At 40.7% G+C, this 20,941-nt stretch overlaps 4 protein-coding genes across 9 annotated transcripts in view; all 4 read left to right on the forward strand.

Moving 5' to 3' along the window:
• The first annotated feature begins 12 nt into the window (after positions 1 to 12).
• LOC118292080 (transcription termination factor 1, mitochondrial) lies at positions 13 to 2,182 on the forward strand. Its single transcript, XM_035620744.2, has 2 exons — positions 13 to 166; positions 732 to 2,182. Exons 1-2 carry the CDS (start codon positions 30 to 32, stop codon positions 1,984 to 1,986), a joined length of 1,392 nt encoding a protein of 463 aa, XP_035476637.2. The 5' UTR covers positions 13 to 29; the 3' UTR covers positions 1,987 to 2,182.
• Positions 2,183 to 2,815: 633 nt separating this feature from the next.
• dus3l (dihydrouridine synthase 3-like (S. cerevisiae)) lies at positions 2,816 to 8,800 on the forward strand. The gene is made up of 16 exons (XM_035621209.2): positions 2,816 to 2,879; positions 3,506 to 3,630; positions 3,743 to 4,013; positions 4,108 to 4,459; positions 4,927 to 5,003; positions 5,124 to 5,219; positions 5,408 to 5,449; positions 5,661 to 5,813; positions 5,954 to 6,070; positions 6,685 to 6,750; positions 6,991 to 7,101; positions 7,415 to 7,511; positions 7,667 to 7,742; positions 7,880 to 8,068; positions 8,303 to 8,431; positions 8,541 to 8,800. Exons 2-16 carry the CDS (start codon positions 3,554 to 3,556, stop codon positions 8,611 to 8,613), a joined length of 1,926 nt encoding a protein of 641 aa, XP_035477102.2. The 5' UTR covers positions 2,816 to 2,879; positions 3,506 to 3,553; the 3' UTR covers positions 8,614 to 8,800.
• A 742-nt stretch (positions 8,801 to 9,542) lies between these two features.
• On the forward strand, positions 9,543 to 13,623 carry LOC118292331 (zona pellucida sperm-binding protein 4-like). Its single transcript, XM_035621210.2, has 12 exons — positions 9,543 to 9,856; positions 10,624 to 10,932; positions 11,014 to 11,123; positions 11,212 to 11,389; positions 11,660 to 11,782; positions 11,872 to 12,044; positions 12,312 to 12,409; positions 12,553 to 12,701; positions 12,810 to 12,987; positions 13,075 to 13,210; positions 13,411 to 13,485; positions 13,558 to 13,623. Exons 1-12 carry the CDS (start codon positions 9,694 to 9,696, stop codon positions 13,564 to 13,566), a joined length of 1,701 nt encoding a protein of 566 aa, XP_035477103.2. The 5' UTR covers positions 9,543 to 9,693; the 3' UTR covers positions 13,567 to 13,623.
• A 3,818-nt stretch (positions 13,624 to 17,441) lies between these two features.
• Positions 17,442 to 20,941, forward strand: part of akap9 (A kinase (PRKA) anchor protein 9) — a 53,573-nt gene continuing 50,073 nt past the window's right edge. For all 6 annotated transcript variants that reach the window (XM_035620022.2, XM_047330010.1, XM_035620026.2 and 3 more), the window contains exon 1: positions 17,442 to 17,653. In XM_035620022.2, coding sequence (XP_035475915.2) covers positions 17,606 to 17,653 — 48 coding nt within the window. In that variant the 5' untranslated portion in view covers positions 17,442 to 17,605. The remainder of the gene's footprint in view (positions 17,654 to 20,941) is intronic.

Genomic DNA, 20,941 nt, shown 5'->3' on the forward strand with positions numbered 1-20,941 from the left:
GTTTTACTCCAAACCGCTAGGTGGCACTAATGTCCAATTTCACGTCAAGTTTTCCCCCTCAACGACAAAAGTTGAACGTTTCCGCTTTGTGTTGTATCTCTGGTCCGTCGCTGTCAACGACGCATGCCGTCCGAGGGACGAGACGACACACACCCATAAAAATATGGTATGTGATTAAGTTCTGCTAGAACGCTCAGCTTTTAGACACTGTTAATAAACTGAAAACAAATTGTCGGTGGTAAAAGCGTATATCTATATATATATATATCTATATATATATCTATATATATATATATCTATATAAGGCTGTCAGGTTGCCCAGGACTTAACTCGCAGTGATTCTTTATAAGTTGCTCAACGGATCAGTGTTGAGCACAACGTTGCTACCATGAGTTGGTGGTGCTTTTTCTGAGTTTGAATTTCATATCATTGCTTCTGTGTTGGCAAGAATAGTATTAATGTGTATCGCTTAGTCATAGTGACCTTGCAGATTCCCGAGTTCACATAAAAAACGTTGTTACTTAATCCATTAATGAATATTTAAATGTAAAACACATAAAATGATACGTAAAACTCAGTAAAACTCAAACTGATAATAGTTAAATGATACCACCAGAGAGCCCCACATTATAACCAGCTAGTTACCTTAAACTTGCTTTGCTTTTGACCAAGTGTTTAATATGGTAGCATAAAGTTGATTTGTTTTGCCATGTTTGTTTCTCCTCTTTCAGCTCCAGTGACAGCGACGGTGGTGGCGATACGGTGCAGCCCCCCTCTTTAAAGATGGCAGTGGTACTTGGAGTGAGGGCTTTCTTCAGCCTCCGTCGACCGGCGCCTTTGCAGCACAGCTTTGGGCTCATTAAAGGGCAGTTGAGGTCAATGTGCCTCTCAGAGAGGCTCTGCAGTGCGCCTCCAAATGGTGATAAGCTGCTGCCGCCGAAGGTGAACCCAGAGAACGAATCCCTGATGGAGACCCTGAGTCTCATGGGAGTTGATGTGAAAATGGCACGCCAGCGTCAGCCGGGTGTGTTTCGCAAAGTCTTCACTAATGAGCAAGGCGTCGCTGAATTTCTCAAAGGCAAAGGGGCCAGCCGCAAAATAATTGCCAGCATAATATCCCGTTACCCGCGTGCTATCACACGCTCGATTGCACACTTGGAACAGCGCTGGCAGCTGTGGAGAAACATCTTTCAGACAGATGCAGAAATTGTGGCCATCATTGAACGCTCACCTGAGTCTTTCTTCCGGTCCAGCGATAATAAGAACCTGGAGGAGAACATTTCTTTTCTGACCTCTCTGGGACTGAAAACCAAAGACCTCCACCGGCTGCTGAGCTCAGCACCTCGGACATTCTCCAACAGTTTAGAGCTCAACAGGCAGATGGTGGAGTTTCTGGAAGACATCTGTGCTGAGCTTGGTGGGGAGGATCCACAGCAGTTTGCCCAAGATGTCATATCCAGAAACATTTACATATTAATCCAAAGCATAAAGAGAGTCAAGACCAACATTGATAACCTGAGAGCATTTCTTAAGCTGAGCAATTCAGAATTCCTGGCTCTTCTGCAAGGCCCTGGAGCAGAAATTCTGGACCTTTCAAATGAGTATATGAAAAATAATTTTAACACACTCCGGCAGAGGATGGTTTCGCTCAGCTGTCAGGAAGAGGACATTAAAAAACTGATCATTAGCTTTCCCATGGTTCTGTACATGGGGCAGAGCACATTGAGCTTGAAACTGGACTGTCTCCTGAAAGAAGGAATAACAATGAAGCAGATAGTGGAGAAGCCCAGGGTTTTGGACTTCAGCACACAGAACATCACAGGGCGACTAGAGGAGCTGAAAAGAGTGGGATATGACTTCCAGAAGAATGGCATCAATATCCTGGACTCTAGCCAAAAGCGTTTTGTCACAAAGATTGAAAAATTTGCTGCCTCAATGCAAGTCATGAAAAAAAAAAAAAAACTTGCTGCCCCACCAGACAATTGAAAGTTATTCCTTGAAATCACTGTGGCTCCAAGAGAATCCTTTCATCCCTTTTCAACATTTATTTATTTGTTTTGTCACCGAAGTAGGATTCCTGACAGCTCTGATGTCTCTTTCAAAACATTTTCACTATACTCTGTCTACTCTACTCTGTAAAAGTAATTATCCATGAATCTCACAATAAATTTTGTCAATTGATTGTTTTGTCTCTACATTGTTAGTACATAGTGAACATGACAATCACAACTCAGCCAATGATGCAATGTTAAAATTGCTGTTATTGTTGTTTTTGCTGTTCAGTTTACATCACAATTTAGAAGCTGGAAGCTGTAAATATTTCGCATTTTTGAAAAATTACTTCAATGAATGATCGATGCTTGATTTTATATTGACAGACTAATCAGTTAATTGACTGTTAAATGTTTCATCTAATATCTATTAGATTACTGCTGACAAGAATGTTATTTTTATTTTATTTAAATATAAATATAAATATATATATATTGGAGTAATGCACATGTAGATGTTGGAGAGCTGAGTTCATATGAGGGGGCAATTTGAAATAAAACCAATTTCCAATCTTGTGTTTATGTCGTCATATAAACAAGTGATTTCTCATTTGAGGGTGTGTTTTTTGTTGTTTAGCAATCTAGATATTTACTAACATTTATGCATATTTAAATAACAGGAGTAATCAGATTCGGTTGCATCCCTTGACTTCAGACGTCCATTAAGATGAATTAATTTAATCGTTAAATCTGAAAACTGGGAATATGCTGCGTAGACAAATATAGAGAGTGGAACCAATGATTGCTGGCTAGTTTCACACGGACCTCGCCCTACAGCTGCACAACCGTTTCCTCTCACGCTGCCGGGTTGTTGCTGAACATCTCAGGGTGAGAAACAAGTGAACTTTAAAGTTTTAGTTCAATCGGTTGCGATTCTTCCCCACGAGACTTTTAAACAGAATAAAATTCCACTAGTTGTCGTACACGGTGTTTGACGTTTCAACAGTCCGGTGTTAGCTGCTAGCTTGTTAGCGTGGTCAGTTGCAGCAGCCGTAGCAGTTTACTCTGACAACTTTAGAAAATAATAGACAAGTAACTCGTTTAGATTAAACCACATACACAGTTTCTATGGAAGTTAAATGTAAAACATGATGTAAGGTTGATACAGCTATAAAAAAAAAATTATACAGCTAAGGCTATCATAACAGAAGAAAAATATACCGATTAGATTTGTTTACGTGTTTTGTTTTTTTAAGTTTGTAATATTTTTCATCAATGCTTTGTCTTCCTGTACATTGTTATTGGTACTGTGTGTAAGAACATTACGAGCCAGATTCCTTGTATTCACAACATACCTGGCCAAGAAAGCTGGTTCTGATTTGTAAAATACCAACAGCATCACCCGAGGATATGCTGGTTAGTTCGGCGCGAGACATATTGGATCATGAGATGAACATTATCGTCATGCTGTGTTTTGATCGAAAGTGATCAGTTGGTGTATCCACATGTTTCAGAGAGAGAGAGAATTCTGGGGGGGGGGGAAATAACCCTGTGAAAGTGTGATGGAGAAGGCGGCAGAGGGCAACACTGAGAAGGGGGCACATGTGGCTGTGAAAGGTGAAGCTGCCCTCAGACCTGAGTAAGCAATTTGCCATGTGTTGAACACTCGAAAATCCACATACAAGGTGCACACATGCTGTACTATGACAGAGCTGGATGATTTACACCTCTTCTTCTTCTTCTCATTGCAGATTCATAACCACCAAAGAAAAATTTCATGGCTTTGTTGACTCTGAGTGGCAGGGCTCAAAAGGCGAAAAGGCTCGTGATAATGGCACAGCTGAGGAGGCAAAGGCGACCTGTGTGGAGGAACCTGAAGTCAAAAAGTTCAAACCCGACACAGAGGAAGGGAATAAGGCAGGGAAGCCAGACAGTAAACGCCTTCGAGGACAAAATAAGTCAAGGCCACACAAGAAGCCTACAACCTATGATGAAAAACGACTGTGTCTCTCAGTCATTCAGGTATGAAGCTTTATTGGACTGTTCACAAATTCAGTACTTTTCAATTGGCTATGTGAACTGATGGTTGCTGTTGCGTCTTCTCATATCCACTTAGGAAAATAGGGAATGTCCTTTTGGAGATAAATGCTACTTTTATCATGACATCGCTGAATACATGGCGTCAAAGCCGGCTGACATCGGGGAGAGCTGTTACCTCTATGACACATTCGGAAAGTGTCCTTTTGGTCTCTGCTGCCGCTTTGCCAAGGCGCACACTACACCCGACTTCAAAACAATGGAGAACACAGATCTAGTTAAGGCTCGTGAAGGCAAGATCCCGGTGAAGAACAGCTTGAGTAAAGACCTTCAGTATCGTCTGAGGAAGCACTCGGTGGCCTTCGAAAAGTCAGCTGAGTATCTGAAAACGCTTTCAAACAACAGGGACAAAAAAGAACAGCAAGGGAATGGTAAGAGCGCTCAAGTGGTTTAAGATCTACTGATAGAGATTTGAATGAGTCAATTTCACTTGTACGTGATCTAATGGCACATTTCTTTACACAAATTCCCTCCAGGTACATTTGAAGTATTTCAACTCCTTAAAAATGAAGCTGCTGTCAATCTGATACTGACACTGACAGAAGTGCAGCAATCAGCAGGGAAAATGTAGTGTCTCTGACATGAGTCTTTGTGACACTTTGTGACTGGCGCTTCCAATGAATCAGTTCGGATTAATTTCATTTGGGCAACAAACCGTTGCAACATCTATGAAACTGTCTCCTTGATTTATCAACTACTTACTTACTCTAAGTTGCTACTCATTGCTTAATGTTTAGTTCCCAAATACTTTATATTTGAAAAGGCACGTCTAATAAAATGTAAATAAATAGATAAATGGATTAAATATGGATTTATAATTCAGTTCTTTGACACCCAGGTGAAGCGCGTGCAGCTCAAGTATCCGCAGGTCCAACAGGAGGGGAGCAGCATGCGTCTACTGAAGCAGGAACGCAGGTACAAACTTCTACTCGGAGATCTACCTCTTCACCCCAGTCTACTGGTCAGTGACAGAGGTATATGTGGAGTGATACACGGTGTTTTGTGAATATTTTTTTCTATTTTCTTTGAGAAAAGCTGCCGTCCAGCACAGATAAACAACCTCCAGTGAAGACTGTCGGTCCACTGACCGATGCGGATGTCATCAAGTTGCGCCCATGTGAGAAGAAACAGGTACATCTCTGCCAATTATCTCTCCTCCAAAATTATTGTTTTATTTTGTTATTCAAAGGAGTTTAGTGTCTAAATGTCTTGCTAAATAGATGTAGATATTGATAAAGGCCAACAAATGTTTAAGAGAGATATTATCTCTGCACTATAAGTGTGGGTTCATGGATTGTTTTTGTGTTTCTATGTTGAAGGTGGACTTTCGTGACAAGCTCTACCTTGCTCCTCTAACAACTGTAAGTAATACAGGACAGAAATGATGTTGAAGCCTGAGTTGAATAATTAATAACTGTGACATCTTACAATAGTTGTATTATTTTTGTTTTATGTATAGGGCATTTTATTCCGTGTATAATTAAAAACAAACAGGTTAGATTGACTACTGAGACAACAAGTTATATTAAATTAATTGAGCCGACGGACTAAATGCTTTCCCTCTTTCTTCAGTGCGGAAATCTGCCTTTCCGTCGTGTGTGCAAACGCTTGGGCGTAGACATCACCTGTGGGGAGATGGCCATGTGCACAAACCTGCTGCAAGGGCAGCAATCAGAGTGGGCCCTCCTCAAGAGGCACGAAAGTGAAGATCTTTTCGGAGTCCAGGTGAGGTCTTTATGGAAAATGTTCAAACTCTTCAGAGCTGTTGAATGGCTCATGTTGGTGATGTCTATTTCCCTGTTAAAATAAGTTTTTGTGTCAGAGTGAATGTTGCATCAGTTGTGAAGTTTAGATTGTGTAACCAGGTGGAGGGCTGCTTCCCCGACACCATGACAAGGTGTGCGGAGCTCATCAACAACAACACTGAAGTTGACTTTGTGGACATCAACTCCGGATGCCCCATCGATCTTGTCTATAAGAAGGTAAACCCTCATTAAGCCAGATTGCACCAATCAGATTTACTTTCCAGTCTCCACAAACAAAGACTTCTAATCTGATTTAGTTATCCATCACTGGACAAGAGGAGAACAATCTTGCTTTCTGAAGTTGCATCAAAGGCTAATATCATGCTCTGAACTTTTTATATTTGGAAGGAATTTCTTTTGCATTCCTAACACTAAACTTTTGTGTCATCTGTGGTTCCATTATGATCAGCACCATTTTTGAAAATCCAAGTACCAGTTTAAATTCTTCCTCAACAAGCCACGGATGACGTCACAGACAATAAAACCATGTTTACCTATAGTGGTTGAGAGAATAGATAGCCAGATATTCTTGAATGATAATAAGTTAATTGCACCTGGACCTGAACAGACATGAGAAAATAACCACTCTTCAAATGTTAATGCGCTGTTACTTTTGCTGGGGTAAATAAGGGAGGCCAGTTGATGGTGCCGTGATTAGTACGAGCTGAGATGAATCTTTGTGTTTTACAGGGTGAAAATCATAGACAGGAAAAGCAGCATATTACAGGAAATGTTAAACATCGGTATGACACTCAATGACAGATGTTTTTTTGTTTGCTGTTCTTCATCAGGGCGGAGGCTGTGGCTTGATGACACGCACCAGAAAGTTTGAGCAGATAATCAAGGGAATGGATTATGTAAGTGTTACGTTTATTGTCTTTTCCAGTGATCGCAATATTATGCTGTCGACTGTATTTGGAGAGCTGTTTGGCATTTGGGATACTGTACATGATTCAAAAGAAATTAATTAAATATAACTGTATCTTTGGCTTGGATCACATGTACAGGCTCTACAAAAATTACATTTCAAGGTAAAGGCTGTATGAAAACATTTTTTCATTTTACATTACATTTTACATTTTTTTTCCTTCCTGAAGGTCCTTGATGTCCCTTTAACAGTCAAGATCCGCACTGGTGTCCAGGAGAAGAGCAACATGGCACACAAACTCATTCCAGAGATGAAAAATTGGGGTGTCTCCATGATCACAGTATGTGTTTTTAGTAACAGAAGCATTATTACATGTGAAATGTTATAGCAACTGTAAAGTGTGTGTGTGTGTGTGTGTGTGTGTGTGTGTGTGTGTGTGTGTGTGTGTGTGTGTGTGTGTGTGTGTGTGTGTGTGTGTGTGTGTGTGTGTGTGTGTGTGTGTGTGTGTGTGTGTGTGTGTGTGTGTGTGTGTGTGTGTGTGTGTGTGTGTGTTTTCACGATAACAAAAATGATCCAGGGCCTGTTTAAATTTTTAGATCTGCAAATAAATGAGATATGGTGTTTGTGTCAAATGATGTTGTTGTTTCTTACAGTTGCATGGCCGATCCAGAGAGCAGCGTTACACTAAGTTAGCTGACTGGGACTATATCACCACCTGCTCCAAACTGGCCGGTCCAATCCCACTTTTTGGTATGTGGATTTCTAAAGATTGAAGCTTGTAGAGCAACATTTAGAGACAAATACAAGAGAAAAAAAATACATTTTAAAACCACGCACAGGCAATATAAAAAATATGTTTGCTGGTGAACTAAGGTGACCTGATTTTTTGGGGGGTTTTGTTCCAGGAAATGGAGACATTCTGTCCTATGAAGATGCCATGAAAGCAAAAGAGACTGGAGTTGCTGGAATCATGATTGCAAGGTACACAGTGTTGATAAAATAATGATGACGTCTTACAATCCAATATTACAGATCCCAATTACCTTTGTGGTGAACTTGAACCTTGAACAGTTTGAGCAATTCTCAGAATTAATCAGTGTAGCATGTTTGCCTCTCAGGGGTGCTCTCATTAAGCCGTGGATCTTCACTGAGATAAAGGAGAGCAGACACTGGGACATCTCGTCTGGCGAGCGACTGGACATCCTCAGGGATTTCTCCAATTTCGGTCTGGAGCACTGGGGCTCTGACACTCGGGGTGTGGAGAAGACCCGCACCTTCATGCTGGAGTGGCTCTCCTTCATGTGCAGGTGTGCACCAGCATTCTATTTAATATTTGTTCTACTATAAACAAGCATTATTCATTTTCATTCAAAAAAAGGAAGACGGGATGCTCTTGTGTGAAATCTACACTTTGTGCATTAGAATTCAATTTTTAACTTCTGAACTATAACAAAAAAAACATCAAATATAATCTGGATATTCAAACTGACAGAGAAATTAACGATTACATTTGTCTTCCCTCCCACATCCTTCTCTCTCAGATATATTCCAGTGGGCCTGTTGGAGCGAGTGCCTCAGAAAATCAATGAACGACCTCCGTACTACATGGGCAGAAACTACCTGGAATCACTGATGGCCAGTCAAAATGTTGGGGACTGGGTCAGGATTAGGTGAGCAGAGAGCCTCTTTTAAAGAACTGCATTCAACAAGCTGCATTAAGATGAAAGAGTTAAATAAATAGATTATATGACTGTGACTTTTTCCTTATCTTTTTTCCAGTGAAATGCTCCTTGGACCTGTACCGAAGAATTTCAACTTTTTGCCCAAACATAAAGCCAACTCCTACAAATGATTTTCTTTTTGTCTGACTTAAAAAACATCCAGTTTTTTTGATTATTTTTTTTTAAATAAGTAAAAGAAAATATGTTTTGATTTAAATGATAAAGACTATTGAATGGTTTGTTTCTTTCTGACCTGTGGTGCATTGTGGATGTTTGTGTACCAATAATATATGCAATAAAGTCTTTGGCCACAAGATATTTACATGTATTTTTTTTGGGGTCATACAAAAATGTTGGGGCTCATGATCTCTGATAAAATAATAACTTTATGACTGAAACAAAACCCCATAATATACTACATACGTTGTTTGTCTTGTTTTAATTACCTTGGGAAAAGATGGTGGCGTGTACTTATTTTGGTGTGACGTGAAAATGCAATACAACATCTTTGCTATGAACCTCGTCTGTACGAAGCTCGTAATATGCTTTTAACAAAAAGGCATTAATTCTACTTTTGGATATTTTAGTAAGTAGTGTAACTGTTTTGTAGTCGTTTTGTCCAACAACATCTTCATGGATGAGGAAAACAGAAAATTATCATGATCATGGTGATTTTACAGCTGTTAGATTTAAAAATTTATAACATTAGAAATGTAGAAACATTTCACATTTTGTATGTAATTTAAAATGGTCACTCCAGCCATATCTTTTAAAAAACCTTTATTAAGACAATAATCTTAATAAAGTGGCCACACACAGGGAGTGTATTTTTTCCAGTTGTGTTCAGGCCACAAAATGCATGTTTGACAATAAAGGTCATAGCTACAGTAACATAGAATTTGGTCACTTATATGTCAGACAATGTGTTTTCTAAGGTTTATGAAATATCAGCTACTATAACCCCCCCCCCCTTTTTTTCTTTCTTTTTGCTCCTTTTCTTCACAGCACGTGTGCGGTTTTCACTTACACACCTGCGACGTTGATTGGCGACGTTGATTGGCGACGTTGATTGGCCCGGCAAGTGGCAAATAGCAGAGGCCACCAGGTGCAACTGATTAAGTCCAAACCTCTACCTGTACTTGTACCGCGGCGGGACGCGGCGTCTTCACACGGTGTTCTGCAGCTGCGAGAAAAACCTTTCACTTGGATCCATGGCTGGTCTCAGGGTCGAGCTGCTGCTGGTGGTCCTGACGGTCCGGACTGGGCCTCTGCTTCTGGTGTCGGCGCAGGGCTGGGAGCGCATCGACGACGCTCACGTGCTCAGTCTGTACGACGCGGGACACTGGGGCGATGCTCAGAGCGTCACACGGCCGGGTAAACCGCTGCCGGTGAGGGGGCCTCCCTCTCACCACCTGACCCGCATGCACCTCTGGCTCTGCAACAGCAGCAAGGGGAAAAAACCCTGATGGACTTAAGTTACTCAGGATTTATTATTATACGTTAGAAACTAAAGCCAGGGATTGCTTGCGTTGATTTGACTTCTTTGTGCTCCTCATACTTTAAATTTACCCTTATTGTAACTGTTATTATATTGGAGTCTGACATTAACCAGTCCTTTCTGGAACAAGCCTTTTTTTTTTTTTTTTTTAAATCAAATATTAACGTAACCTTTCCTTGTGTTCTATAAGTCGTGTCAGTCCACTGCGAGGTCAGGTTTTAGTTTTTTTTTATTTGAGCAAATGGCTAAAATAAGTGCATGGATTTGAACAGCAGTAAAAATAAATAAATACATAAAAATTCAAGTAATTTAACTCGACAAGAGTTTAAAAACATTCAAATGAATTGAGTCTCATTAAATGATTTAAAAACAGTTGACTAGAGTTTTTTGTTTTTTCTTTATTGTAAAATTTCAGTTTCATAATGACCTTAAGAGTGAGATGTAGTTTAAGGTATAAATAGTAGTTATGTTTGGTTGGTGGGTTCAGAATTGGATCAGTCCACTTTAGTAGCTGTATAATGATACTCTTCAAATGAATACAGAAATAGATTGTTCTATAAGTTATAAATCAGTGAAAGGATTTTTTAATCTTTTGAACCGCAATAACTTTATTTTACATTTTTTATATCCACCTTCCCTCCAGATGACGACAATGGCAAGGATGAGGTAGAACCAATTCCTGAAGATGCATTTCCCAACGTTGAAGCTGCCACCACCAGTGACACTGACACTTTTGCTGACCATGGATTCCATGTGGAAGGTGAAGCTCTGGATCCAAGAAACTGGGCCAGCAGTGAAGAAGGTGGATTCCAGGTGGAATTCATAGACGCCCCGCCAAGGAGCTGGACCAGTAGTACCTCCTCGAGCTCTTCTGGCCTGGATGTTGTTTGTTTTGAAAATGGCTTCCAAATAACAATGCCAACAGGTCAAATAAGTGAAGTTAAAGTTTTGGGTACGTAATCTGACTTTTATGATTTGAGTCTTAATTTTCTTCAGTGATCTCTATTTACGATTTTTAATTTTCCCTTATCAGGCTCGAGAGACCTGTTGTCTGTCATGGACGCTCCAGAGTCTTGTGGTTTTGATGTGGACACTTTTAGGAACACTTTGACTGTACCCTTCGGTGGGTGCCATGTGAAACATGTAAGTTACTGAAACGTAATTGCCTTGGCTGCGTTTAAAAAAAAAAAAAATCTTTTTGCTGTACTGAAGCGCAAAATCCGATTTGAAGTCATTTCAGACAGACGGCTACAGCCTGCAGTTATTGTATGTCAATGACTTGGGTCAAACACAAGTTACTACTGCTTCTTGTGAGACCAGCCCGAAGTTTAACCCTGGCCTGCTCCCGCGCTCCAGTGACCAACCCCAGTTGAAGGCAAAGTGCACTGCATCACCATCAAGGGCACAAAGTAAGTGAACACTGTCTACAAACCAAACATCAATTGAGCAGGATATAAGGAATGTTGGCTGGCATAGACTTTCTACAGCTATGAAACTTTGCACTTATGTAAGATATAAATGCTGTATCCATGGCATGCAATACAAAAGGGGTTTCTTTACTGAGACCAAAGACCTGAGACCATTTTTTTTTGTCAGAAGCTAGCTTCTTGTCATGTTCTATTAATTTCACACTTAAAATGAAATTTTATGTTGCTTATGATACTTAATATTTGTTTCAGATTGTGCTGTCCCCGAGGGAGAGCAGGTGACTTGTGGCGACTCAGGAATGTCTTCCTCAGATTGTGAGAATATGGGGTGCTGTGTGGATTCTTCTACATCTGTTTGCTACTATCCACTGGATGGTAAGGATTCTGTTTGGCACTTTCTAATGACAGAAAGGTATGTATTTCAGAAATTGGGTAACTGACAATTCTGTTCTATCTCATTTTAGAGTGCACTGGGGATCAACACTTTGTTTTTGCCATTCGGTACAACTCTGCAACCATCCCTGTGGACCCCACCAAGCTTGTTATTCCTGGAAATACAAACTGTAAACCAGTCATTGTTAATGACCAGGTGGCCATCTTCAAGTTCAAAGTTACTGAATGTGGGACTCGTGCTTATGTAAGTTAATGTCAGGCTGTAGTTGCATTGTACGGCTTCATATCTTGTATACTAAAATGCAGTGCTACTCACCTGCTATTGTGGCAAAAAGTTGACTTGGATTGCATTTAGAATTTGTTTTTTCCCCCATGGGCTTTAAGATTTTAAAGCTTGTCATTTTAAAGATGCTGGCAGTCTTGTGACTGGGCCTCAGGCTGTACATCATACATACTTTTTGACCTGGGAGATCTGATGCCCACCTGAGGATAAAATTATTTCTCTCTGCAGGAAGTTGGTGAGACAAAGATCTACCTGGCTGAGGTGCAGACTATTGTCAAAGCTCTAAACCTCAAGTATGGCATAATTACAAGAAGTGACCCACTCAGGTTAGTTGGTTATACAATACACATAACTCTGTTGGTACAATTCTACTCCGTTATTTATCATATGGCCTAATAAATCTAGTTCTGCACGTTGTAGCTTTTAACTGTCTGGTTTTAAGCTTGGAACATTACAATGTCTTTAACAGATATTTGGTCGAGTGCCGCTACAGCAAAGACGGCAGTGCTCAGCAGTCACTGGCCAGCGTTGGCTACATGGTCAAGACTCCTTCTTCCAGCATGCCCTCATCAGTCCTCTCAACTGGTTTATATGCTGTTCAGTTGAGAATTGCTAAAGGTTGGGTTTTGTGTTAATTTTCAAATGCAATAATCTTTGTCAGTGTGGTTGGAGTGAGATTCTAGTGAAGTGGCTCTCCTTTGCTCTTTCTCTATATAATCCCAACAGATAAGACGTATTCAAGTTACTGGCCTTCTTACTATCAGCCCTTACGACAGCTCCTTGGCAATCCAGTGTACCTTGAACTGAAAATCAAGTCTCCTAAACCAGATGCAGTAATTCTTGTCAACTACTGTCTAGCTTACCCACGTTCTGCAAAGAATGCACTTGTGCTTATCTATGAAGGGTAAGCATGGCTGTCTGAACCCACTGCAAGTGTGTTGATATACCCTTGTCCTGTATTTACTTACCCATAACTTGTTTGCCTCTGTAGCTGTGCCAACCCTTTTGATACCAACGTGTCCATCCTTAAAGTTAGTGACCTTCCCACAAATCGCAACCAGAGGCGCTTTGTGGTCAACGCCTTCCAGTTTATGGATCAAACGACAAACAAGTACCTTGATGAAGAAGTGAGTGAAGTACAGAGCCAACAAACTTGCAAATAGTTGAAACTACAAAGCAAAATAAGAATTTTAATGTGGAATCTATTCTTGCCTAGAAATATGAATAGTCTGTGCTAAAATGAAATGACTTTTTTGAACATTTGAGGAAAGTATACTCTTAAGGATGAACTAGTTTTCCTTACATGGTTAATGTCCTTCCCTCGCAGATCTATTTCATGTGCTCTACTGAAGTTTGTAAACCATTGGAAAAGACCTGTGAAGAGCGGTGCTTTGATGGAAAGGTGAGTCTCTAAACTTTGCAATATGTGCCAACTCTATTTTAATGTCTAATCGTATTCTTCTATTCTTTCTAGGCACCATAAGGATTTGCTGAAAGATCTATAAAGATGAACTGAAAAAATAAATGCTACTTTTTATAATACTGTCGTTGGTGGTTTGTTACGAGTCATTCTCGTCATTGTTAGGCACATAGTGGCAAGCCTTTCAACGGCTATATAAACGTTATTTTCATCTTAAAACGGTCTTTGTATGTGATGCTGAGGTTAGATGTTTGTATTGGGTGTCTGTAGATGGTTTTGAAATATTAACTACATTGTAACATTCTGATGTGGCATACCTGGCCTTAAAGTTCTCACAATTGTTAGCCTTTGTTCGACAAAAGCTCTTTGCAGCGAGTCAGCATAAATGTATTTGACCAAAAAAAAATTATTCTTTGCTGATGAAATGTTCTGATATGCAGAAAATGGAGGAAGTAAGGCCAGTAAATATGGCCTTTTAATTGGTGTAGTTCTTGGTTACTTGTAGCACTGTTTGACTGGATTATTTACACATTAACAGCCAAATGTGAATCTGACTCATATAATAGCTACTAGTCATAACTATATTCCACACTTGCAAAGAACCAAGGTGTGGTGATGCAAAAATGCAGCTGTATTTTTATCCCTATAAAGAATTAGTTTTTTATTACCTCATTAATGTTGTTTGGAGCTAAATTGCGATGGGATCTTTATTCTGCACTAACTTGAGTACAATCTGGACCAAGGTAAACATCCTGGGGAAACTTAACCCGTTTATTTTTCGAAAATGGTGCTGAGCAATTGTTTGGGGTCACCTGCAGAAGCTGCTGCCCCCGCGACCCGATCCCGAATAACGATGATAATAACATATTTAATTTTATACATACCAAGATATAATTTCTTCACTGAAATTCAAAATCGCATCAGGTAAGTATGCATGGATAGCAGCTACAGCCTTTTTCTGTCCAGCTGTCAATATAGCCACATTTCAATTTTTTTGAGAATTTGATGACCTATTGATGAGGTCCTCACGGGGCGACACCTGCTGGGCGTTTATCGCAACTACCTTTGGTTCTACCGACGCCAGTGATCTTTCTAATGATTGAAAACAGACTTCACTGTTCCACTGGACAAAACGAGGGAAACTTACCCCATGTTTCAATTTCGAGAATGGTGCTGAGCAATTGTTTGGGGTCACCTGCTGAAGCTGCTGTCCCCGCAACCCGATCCCGGAGAAGCGGTTGACGAAGATGATGATGCTGAGAAATTACTCACTTTTTTACATTCTTCCTATTTGTGTTTTATATTTACGTTTATTTTTTTAATATCTATTTGTATTCATGGTTGGAGCAACTACAACCCAACACAATTTCCCCTGCGAATCAGTAGAGTATTTTCTAATTCTAATTCTAGCTACAGATGATTTCATAGAATTTACATCTTATCATTTTTGTGTGGCTTATTACTGCTTCCATGGCAACTCAGAAGAAGGCCAATGACGCAACGTTATACAATATGCACTTTTAAATTCTTTCAAATAATATATTTATGTCCTAAAGAAAATCACACTTTCATCACACTACTCATCTCACAAGCTTTGTCCAAATCTTCCTGATGGGAACATACAACTCAATCTTGATGTATTATTCCAATTTAAAAAATAATAATAATAATCTGGTTTTATCTTCATTTTTATGTTCAAACCTTATAGAGGGGTATTGATTCAAATTGATAATGTCTAAGGTTATTTCTAACGTACCCCCCCCCCCTTAATGTATGGTCTTATTAAAAACACTGGTATCTTTATAATTATGACTAATAAAGTGTTTAGTTCACTGAATCCATTTTTATTTCAATGCACTTGTTTTCCTGCTCCCCCTCTTTTTAAATGTTTAGTGACTTTATATGCACATACTACAGGCATGAACACTACTGCTGTTGTGTTTTTAATACTACATTGGATCCTGTCCTGATCCATTTGTTTGTGGTCTAGTTGGTAAAGATGCTTGGGTAACTGCTGACATTGTACTCCTTCGGCCAATCAATAATTCAGGAACCGACGAAACTTTCAAATAACCATTCAGACGCTGTAAGGCGAACAGCGAGAGGCTCACAGGCGGGATCAAATAGGTAAGAATGTCCAAACGAAGATGGGTGGAATTCAAGATCTGCCAGACGATAAGCTGCTCGGCTCCTGTCAGCAGAAGACGCAGAGCATCCTCCCCTGCTGCTGCTGCTGCTGCTGCTGCTGCTACTGGTATGTTTCCATTCAGCAATTTTTTCAAATTCTGACTAGGGTTCTGGCTAAAATTGAGCCAAAGTTTTAGATTTTTTTCCCTGTAAATGTTGAGGTTAACATTCTTCAAATTCACATACTTTGCATTAGTTTGTGTTCAGGCAAAACATTTTTTAAAGGGATGAAATAACTATATTGCCCTATATTCAAATTTATTGAAAATATGAAAACATTAGAAAAACAAGAAAATCTTCTAAGCTGTCTTTAGAATCAAAAAGTCTGTCGGATACAGAAGGAATTTGAAGGTATGTTGTACAAAAAACAAACAATTCATTAAAACAAAGAAACCCAAATTAATTGAACGAGACAGAAACAATTAAAACATGACACTGGCCTCTTTTACAATCCTGCCACCAACCTGGTTGTTATTACTCTATGTCGCTGTCCACAACTCCCATTATTTCAGTGATTCATATAAAAGAATGAATAAATGAACTAAATATCTGTCTGTATCAGTCCAGTTTAAGTGTTGTGTTCTGTGAACTATGTCCAAATACAGCAAGTGGAAACGATCATCATATCCTGTTTTAATTATATGTCAATATAATTAATTAAACATGGAGTCTGTGAGTAAACTATATACCGGCCATCCTTTTCCTTTATTGCCCCCCATCTGCTCTAGAAACTGATGCCAGTCGCTCATGTTACCTGCTGTCCCCTTCAGCTCAACAAGGCTCAAATGTTACCTCTTAATGTTAAAAAAAATTCCACTGTAGTTCGAAACATAGATTAGACACAGAGTAGCCCAGACAACTGTTGTTGCTGGAAAACATGACGTGATGCCCGACGCCTTCGTCGGGAGAAAACACAGCTTTGAAATGGAAATGTTTTGTGTCTAGTCTCAACTGGGACAACTCTGGAAACCTTTCCTCCCGTTACCATGGAAACTGTGCAGTTGTTTTTAAGGTGAATTCAGACTTATCTTATAATACAATGTAAAAATAACTATCATCATATGTGATGATTGTGTTATTGATAATTATGAACAAAATTTCTGTTTATTACTCATGAGATTTGCACGCAACTTTGTAAGTATTAAGCACTCTCCGCTAATTCGCCCAAAAAACAAAGATTAGAGAAAAGACTGAACAATGTTTATTTTTTCTGCCCCCTCCCATTAATAATCTCATGACCCGCCAGATCTGTCTTGTGAACCTTTGGAAGAGGCCGGGCCCACAGGCTGATAAACCTAGTCCTAACTATCTGTAGATAAAGTAGTTTAGCTCAACCTCAAGCAGCCATAACAGTACAATGATGATTACACATTATTCAGAGCTTAATTCATTGCAAATGGATGGATATTCTAGAAAATGTGTACTTTTACTTCTTTAAGAAACTTTTTTCACCTACTGACTTGTACATAGTACTCATATATTTGTGTTTATTAATCTTTGCTCAACTTTGTTGCGCTCGTTTTTTTTTAACTGTAAATTCATCTGTATCTCCCTGGACATTGTTATTGGTCCTGTGTGGACAGTGTGGCAAGTATGCAAAGGGGACAATTAGAATAAAACTTGACCGGTTCTGATCGTGAGAATTTCCGACATTTCTGACGGCACGTAAAGGCACCACCCAGTGGAATCCCAATGGGCGTGGTCACGAAGGCACCTACGGCGACGTCATCATAGTTGTGTCTCATGTTTACGTGGAAAACATGGCGGCGGACTGCCAGCAGGGAGACAGCACTTAGGGGAAAGGACGGTTGGAAGTGTCTCCGGCGGCGTGCGGAGGAGGAGGAGAAGACATTTGACACGCTGGTGTTTCGTATGAAGCGGCTTCACTCTTGTTTTCGCCACAGGGACCGCGGGCATGGAGGACGAGGAGCGGCAGAAGAAGCTGGAGGCCGGCAAAGCTAAGGTAGGACTCTGCGGGTTTGTGGCGTTAGCTTAACTCTGTGACACTGCTGTTATCAAGTCTCGGGGCAAGTCGTTTTTCCTCAAAGCTGGGTCTGTCAGCTGTTTTTCTGCCCCCCTCCCCCCTCCCCCCTCCCTACCGCCTACTACCCCGTCTCAGCTGTCAGTCCCAGGGAACATGCGCCCTGCTCTGACAGCCAGCCGGCCGCCGTAGGGGGGGTGGTCGGGTGGTGGTCGGCTTGCTACAGTTAGCTACAGTTAGCTACAGTTAGCCACAGCCTCCTTTGTCAGGCTGCATGTCTGAAGCGCTGCCACAGTGTTGCCCCCTTTTTCACTGTACTGTGAAGGTGGCTGTAGGAAGTGTGACCCACAAGTCGTGCCTCCACATGCCGGATGAACTGAGACTGACAGGCTGGCGGAACAGGACTGACGGGACGTGTCCCCTCTGGGTGGAGCATACATTGCCCCACATGCAACTATTGACTTTATCAATGAGCAGCATCAAGAAGGAGGTCATCATCACCCCCCCCCCCCTCCCCCCCCCCACGTCTCCACTACGCCATGCAGCCATTCAGCAACTCATTCAAAAGCAAGGATAATGTTTAACCTAGTTTTCCCTTGTGAACCTTGGTGAATACCATGTGGTGCACTGAAATGAACGACCCACTGCTCTGCCTGAACCAGGCTCCTCTCTGTGCTTCGACTGGTGACATGGGGTTGCATGACCTTGCGGCACCTCTGATATTTTAGTTCTCGTATAACTTTGCCATCGGGTCTGTCAATAACACGCCTGCAAGGAAATCCCTGCAACATATGAGCTGAAGCTGGTCAGTGCAGTGAGTGTAGCAGTGAATGTGCAGACCCCCCCCCCCCCCCCCCCCCTTTGGTCGCATAATAGATTGTTTGTGTTATTATTATTATTATTATTATTATTATAATAATGCCTCTGGTGGGCGTGTCTGATTTAATCCTGCAAAAGTCACAAATAGCTGTCACCACTGTTATTAAATATTCATTACTCCCCATAGTAAAGGTTTTGTCCAGCATTGGATCTCTGCCCAGAGGTCATACCCAGAGTTTGTATTGAGAACGTCGACTTGAAAAGCTGCCGCAGTCAAATTACTTTCCATCCTGACACTGCAGAGGAACATCTAGTATGTTGTGTTTGTCATTTGGTCGCTCGTGGTTCCCGGGTGCTCTGGCTGTTAAGTTTGCACACTGTGGGAAGAGACCTTCTGAAAGACCAGCTCCCTGGTTATGGCTCAGGCATTTCACTTTGTAAAAGGCCCCTCTGTTCTGCAAGGAGGATCTCCCGCCTGTTGTCTCCACAGGACCATGTCGCCATTGCGTGCTCACATGCTGGGGGAGAACTCTCTCAAGTGATTTTCACTGACCAACAAATTGAGAGATGTCCACAGGTTTTATCCAGGAGGTTCATAATAGGCTCCCAACCTCTGACTGGATCCTCCAAGCTTAGCTTGAATAAGCTTGATGTATGTCTGAGTCAATTAGCAAGCAAGTTTGGATAAAGACGTGGCCTATTTCCACTTTAGACTTCCAAACCGTGAGAAAAGCTGTTCAATTCCAGAGAAATAGATTTTGATTTGATTTTCAGCAGAAATTTGACTTTTCTTCAGAGCATTTCCTTTTGTTTTCAAGTTTGCAAAGCAGAAGCAAAGACAGGGAATGGATTTTTTTTTTTATGCGTCCTTGTCGATGTCTGAGTGAAGGTAAAACTGTTACTTGTGCAAGACTTAGATTTGTCCTTGAGTTCCATCCTTTGAGACTCTGTTTTTTGAAAAGCACCCATCATTGCTATAATGAGCTCAAGACAGTGTAAGACAGTGTGTCAGGTCAAGAGAAACTCACAGCCTCACACATTGTACGCCACCTTTTACACTCAACAGGGATGTGTGTGTGGGGGGGGGGACGTCAACATCTGTCCCACACTGTCTAAACCCAGACGTGTCACATTTTAGTGCCACACAAGAAGAAGAAATGGTGCTAATTGTCCTTTAGGACCAGTGCAGTTACATCTTATTAATGTCTGTTGCTCAGTCCTGCTCTGTCGGGCCATTCGTCTGCCACTCAGTATTTTGAGCAGCGCTGATGTTTAATGTAACTTCAGGGAATAAGGTGTGCCAGGCCATTTGTTGTTCCAGCATTTTCAGAATTACGCTGTTTGGCTAAAGGGGGGAGGACACTGCAGTGTTTGTTCATTTGTCCCAAGGGATGCAGACGTCACGCTTATTTGTTTTCCTGTTTCTCTGATGTGTCTACTGGGCGCCGATTTAAAAAAAAAAAAAAAAAAAAAAAAAAAAAAAAAAGTCAGTAGTTCAACAGCTTCTGCCATTATGATAATGGATGTATGTGCTTTCTGATGCGCACAATTTAAAAATTTGATCAATTTGTGTGCTTTTAACAGCTAATTGTGATGCTGAACAACATCTTCTAATAGTAATGATATATTCAGCCCAAATGATAGAGAGCGTCTGCTGAACCATGTGTAACATGGCTAATTTTAAAATGTTAATTTCTAAAGGTCAGCGTCACTGTCGGCTCCGAGGTCAGCGGAGGTACAAGTTGATCTGCTTAGCAAAGGCCTGAATAGGTAATCCTCCGGGTGACTAAGCATGAACAACGCTCCGTGTGATGAATGGATATATTACCACCGTGGCTTATTAATTGTCTTGAATGACAGTTTTGTGAGAGTTTTGCTTTCAGGCGACAGTTTTTATCATCGGCAATGCAACAACAAAACACTGAATACTGTTAAAAACTCTTGTTTTTGGGTGCGTCGTCCTGCTCAAGAAGGGATTTTCATTTGACTGATTGAATGTGATGGTCAAACAGGTGCCCAGTTTTAATTAGCTCCAACCTGGATAATGAACCCGACCGAACCTTCTGTGCAACTCTTGGAACCTTTAATGGTGACTGAGCACTTTTCGTCTGATGTTTACAAAGACTTGTTTTCACTTCACACAATATTGTTTACAGTCAGCATCTTGCGGAGAGCTGTATACGTGTAATCTGAAGCTGCTGATGGACACGGAAATCAGTTTTAATGTCAGTATTAGATAAAAAATGTTTTCAGATCGGAATTAGTATTTCTTTGGCCGAAGCGTATTCATCACAGCTTCAGCAACAATAGTTTGTTGTCACTCTTGGGATGCATCCACAGCAGAATACTTTTTTTTCAGCAGAATTTTTTTCTTTTTCAGTCTTTCATTTGGGTTTGTTCAGTCGTGCAACAGTCTGGTTTGTGCCAAATAACAAGCTTGAAAGTGTTAAG

Source organism: Scophthalmus maximus, chromosome 22 (assembly GCF_022379125.1).
Source record: "Scophthalmus maximus strain ysfricsl-2021 chromosome 22, ASM2237912v1, whole genome shotgun sequence".
Taxonomy (NCBI): domain Eukaryota; kingdom Metazoa; phylum Chordata; class Actinopteri; order Pleuronectiformes; family Scophthalmidae; genus Scophthalmus; species Scophthalmus maximus.